At 56.1% G+C, this 4610-nt stretch overlaps 1 protein-coding gene across 1 annotated transcript in view; it reads left to right on the forward strand.

Moving 5' to 3' along the window:
- The window catches only part of MMP25 (matrix metallopeptidase 25), a 32170-nt gene that overhangs the window by 6903 nt on the left and 20657 nt on the right, over positions 1–4610 (forward strand). Inside the window, exons 5-9 of the mRNA XM_014537183.1 lie at positions 2924–3100; positions 3186–3270; positions 3438–3520; positions 4293–4445; positions 4514–4610. Of these exons, the coding sequence (XP_014392669.1) occupies positions 2924–3100; positions 3186–3270; positions 3438–3520; positions 4293–4445; positions 4514–4610 (595 nt within the window). The remainder of the gene's footprint in view (positions 1–2923; positions 3101–3185; positions 3271–3437; positions 3521–4292; positions 4446–4513) is intronic.

Below are 4610 nucleotides of genomic sequence, written 5' to 3' on the forward strand. Positions count from 1 at the left end.
CTCTCTCTCTCTCTCTCTCTCTTCCTTCTCTCTCTCTCTCTCTCTCTCTCTCCTTGCCCGTCTCTCTCTCTTCCTCTCAAAAACAAAACACAACAAAAACAAAAGATTGCAAGCTTGAAGCAGAACTCAAGGCTGGGATCCTGTTTGCTATGTGTATAAGTTACTTGACTTCAGTGTGCTTAGGTTTTGCACTGAGAAATGGGAATAATATTACCTGCTGGTAGCGTGGACTTACGGATTTAATGAGTAATTCACCTCCAGCGCTCTGCACGAGGCCTGACACAGAGTAGGGCTCTGCTCATTGCCAGCAGCTACCTGATCTGCCCCCTTCCTCAGATTTAAGAGTCAGAGGTACTGGGGGGTTGGTAAGGAGGAGAGTGTGGAATGTGAAGGTCGAATATAGAGCTGTGGAGAGCCCCATAGTAAAGGGGAAGGCATCAAGGGAGGAAGAAATAAAGAAATAAAGAAAGAACAGGCCAAAAGGTGATCAAGAACAAGAGTGAAAAAGGAAGTGGTCAGCATGGCAGACCAATCCCGTGATTGACATGGCCTTGGATTTGGTCCTCTGGGGATGAAGTGACCTTAGTGCCTGTAGGCTTGGTGGGTGGGGAAGAATCCAGACCACAGTAGGGGTAGGCGTGAGAGGAACCGAGGAAGTGGACTGACAGGTCTAGGGAGTGTCTTAGGATGCGGGAGTCTTGAGCGCTCGGGGATGCCGAATGAGTTACTAGAAAGAAAGGGTTGGTGGATGGACGGATAAACAGACAGATGGAAGCGTGGAAGGGTGCAGGCATGGACGAATGGGTGGGGCATTGTTCTTGTCCTAGAGGAGTTGAGCAAGGCAGGCTCCTTGAACAGGGCAGGGCAGGAGGTGAGCATGGGGGAGATGAAGCTACCTGTTCTGGGTACACAGGAAATTACAAATTACAAAGGATGGCCTGTCTTGAAATAGGAAATGCATTTGTCAGCACTTGTCATCTAAGAGTTGGGGCTGGACCTGGGTGGTAACTTGAGGGGCTTTGGGCTCGGAACTGAGGCCGAGAGCAAAGCAGCTTCCAGCCGAGGCCCAGGGCAAGTTTAAGAGGAGGTGTTGAGGACCCCACAGTCTAATCTGGGGCTGATCTGCACAGTTGGGTAATTTCCCCCAGCTGCAGAGCATGAGAAGAATGCAAGGAAGGGGTGTGGCCAAAGGAGAAGCTAGACAGAGGAGGGGCGGGGGCGGTGAAAGATGAAAGAGAGCTACCTGATTAAGACACCTAACTGGCCCTGGCCAGTGTTGCTAAGTGGTTAGAGTGTTGGCTCAGGCATGGATTCCCAGTCAAGGGGACATACCTAGGTTTCGGGATTCGCCCAGTAGGGCAAGTGGGGGAGGCAACCAGCCAATGGACATCGATGTTTCTCTCTCTCTCTCTCCCCCTCCCTCTCCCTCTCTCTCTCTCTCTCTCTCTCTCTCTCCCTCTCCATTCCTCCCTCCCTCTCTTCCTCCATCCTTCCATCCCTCCCTCCCTCCTCTCCACTCTCTCTGAAAAGCAATGGAAAAAATATCCTCCTGTGAGGATAACAGCAACAACAACAACAACAACAACAAAAAACCACCAAACTTCCTCGTTTCTCAGAAAAAGGACCCAGAGCGATCAGAAACCCACAGGCAACATAGGACATAGGAGCTCATCAGCACATACGAGTGTGAAGAGACCACCCGCAGTCACTGCTGAGAGCAGGACAGCACAGCCAGAGGACTCGGCCTTGGTTTCAGCTGTCATTGAACCTCACCTCTCAGTGCCTCGGCGTCCTGGCCTGTGAATGTGGTTGGAGGTCGAGGTTCTGTGGGCAGTAAATGAGGGAAGTGTTTGTTGCTCCTCTTGTGACGTACACATTCCACTCTTAGACTCCCAGTTAGTGGTCTTCAGGAGCTGAGAGAAAATTGCTTCTCCGTTCCGAGGCCATGTCCAGTTCACCCATGTTCAACACTGCTGATGCCAGTTCGAGATGTCCAGGAAGCAGATCAACCTCGGGGGGAATCTGTGCCTCCTGGGGGCTGCTCACCCCTCTGACCGTCTCTGTCTCTTTTGGCCTCTCACCTGCTTAGCAGGAGCCAGCAGGAAGCGTGTGGATGGATGAGGAGCTGAGATCTGGCTTGCTGCTGGCGCCTGGGCTGGGTCCCCAAGGAAGAGGCCTCTGTGTTCAGAGAGGCTGGGAGCGAGGCTGGGCACCCAGGCCAGCAGACTGTGGTCAGAGAGTGCCTGCTGAGGCTGCGGGTTCTGAGGAGATGGATGAAGGCTGCAGTGGTGGGGAGGAGAGGCCAGGACCCCAGGGAGGTGGGGAGTGGTGGAGGCTGTGGGAGGGAGAGATGGGGAAGGGCGGTAGAGATGGGAGGAGGGGAGGTGGAAGAACCATGGGGGTGGGAGTGGGATTCTGAGGGTCTTGGGAGCAGAGGCCAAGGTGATGGAGCAGCATTCCTCACGGGTGGGAGTGGGAAGGGTGTGGAGGGGTGGGGACTCAGACCACTGGTTGGAGCTGGGAGGGGGAGACTGCAAGGGCTGGGGCTGCCTTGAGAGAATTGTGTGCACCCCGGGCTCCTGCTTCCCCTCCCCCATGTTTCTGCGGGCAGGCCTCCATCAGTGTAAGCTGGCCTTCCTTGGTCCAGGCTGTCTCCTCCTGCCCGTTCCCTCACCTGTTCTATGGGTCATTTGAGCCCAGTATCCCAGTGTCTAGCACTGCCAAGCAAAAATATTTGCTGAATAAATAGACTCGTACAGGAAGGATGAGGTGGCTCGGGGAGGCTTTTGGGCAGAGGACGCTGTGACCACCTCTGAGGGTCTCCTGGCTGTTCCTGGCTGCCAGCAGGCCCCGCTCCCAGGGGCTTCCTTGCTGCCCCTTTCCTGGCTGCTCCAGCTCCAGCCCAGTCTCCCTTCCTCCCTAGATGGTGAGGGGACAGACCTGTTTGCGGTGGCAGTTCATGAGTTTGGCCACGCACTGGGCCTGGGCCACTCCTCTGCGCCTGACTCCATCATGAGGCCCTTTTACCAGGGTCCTGTCGGGGAGCCCACCAAGTACCGCCTGTCCCAGGATGACCGTGAAGGCCTGCAGCAGCTCTACGGTACAGGGAGTTGTGTCGGGGGCGCTCCCCATGTGGCCTCTGCAGCAGCGTTGGGGAACACATGTCTCTCTGACTCTCTCTACAGGGAAAGGACCCCAGACCCCATATGATAAGCCCACAATGAAACCCCTGGCTCCTCCTCCCCCGCCCCCTGCCCTGCCCCCAGGCAGGTGAGTCCTCCTCCAGCTTTGCCCTCTTGGGTGAGCTTCCTGCCCGTGGAGTCCTCTTTGGTGAGAGGGCTTGGTAAGAGTCCCTGCCCCATAGGGCTGTCCTCAAGGTGAAGTACAGACAGGAGGAGCCCTGACCCCTTTCTCCTCACCTCTCCTTTCCTCCTCAGCCCCTCCCTTCCTGTCCCTGATCGATGTGATGGCAATTTTGATGCTATCGCCAACATCCGTGGGGAAACCTTCTTCTTTAAAGGTGAGTCACTCCGGTCTTCCCTGGCCCCGTAGAGTTGGTTTCCTACCCACTTAGGGTGACCCACCAGGCCTGTGGGGTTTCCCAGGATGTGGACTTTCAAGCTGGGTGGGAGTGGCTCCCTGTGGAGCACACCAGTGACTGCCCTTCCCCAATCCCTTACTTTCCCCAGCGCACACTCTTTGAAGCTCACCTGAGCCTCTCCCCCCACCTCCCCCAGGCTATATCCTTGCTTTTTCTCTGAAGCCCTACATTTCTCTCTGTAACTTGCCTCCTGAGCCCACCCAGCCCAGCTGGCTCACTTATCCCAGAGCTCACTTCTACCTGTGTGACTTTCTATATAAACTTTTGCTTGTATTTGAAACACAAACAAACAAAGTGTGGGTGGAGGTAGAAGGAAAGTCCTGGGCCATCTGGTCACCCTAGAGCAGTGGTTCTCAACCTTGGCTGCACATTAGAATCACCTGGGAATCTTTTTAAAATCCTGATTTCTGGGCCCCATCCTCCAGAAATTTTGTTTCTTTGTTATGGGGTGGGGCCACAACATTAGTACAAAGAAACAGAATTTCCGGAGGAGGAGACCCAGAAATCAGGATTTTAAAAAGATTCCCAGGTGATTCTAATGTGCAGCCAAGGTTGAGAACCACAGCCCTAGAGCCACTGGGCCCTTTGATTTTCAGATGGACCTTCCACCCAGCACTAAGTCCCAGCCACACACCCTGGGGGACAAGGCCACTTGCCACCTCATGCTCCAGGCCCATCCCTTCTCCCACAGGCCCCTGGTTCTGGCGCCTCCAGCCCTCAGGACAGCTGGTGTCCCCCCGGCCTGCCAGGCTCCACCGCTTCTGGGAGGGGCTGCCCCCCCAGGTGACTGTCATCCAGGCTGCCTACACCCGGCACCGAGATGGCCGAATCCTACTCTTCAGTGGTGAGTGGGGTGCCCCCCTGGGACGCGCGGGGCGTGGGAGCAGTTGCTCAGCAGGCTCCCTCCTGCAGGCCCGCAGTTCTGGGTGTTCCGGGACCGGCAGCTAGAGGGCGACGCGCGGCCGCTGGCCGAGCTGGGGCTGCCCGCAGGGGAGGAGGTGGACGCCGC

The sequence above is a fragment of the Myotis brandtii genome, unplaced genomic scaffold (assembly GCF_000412655.1).
Source record: "Myotis brandtii unplaced genomic scaffold, ASM41265v1 scaffold1738, whole genome shotgun sequence".
Classification (NCBI taxonomy): Eukaryota; Metazoa; Chordata; class Mammalia; order Chiroptera; family Vespertilionidae; genus Myotis; species Myotis brandtii.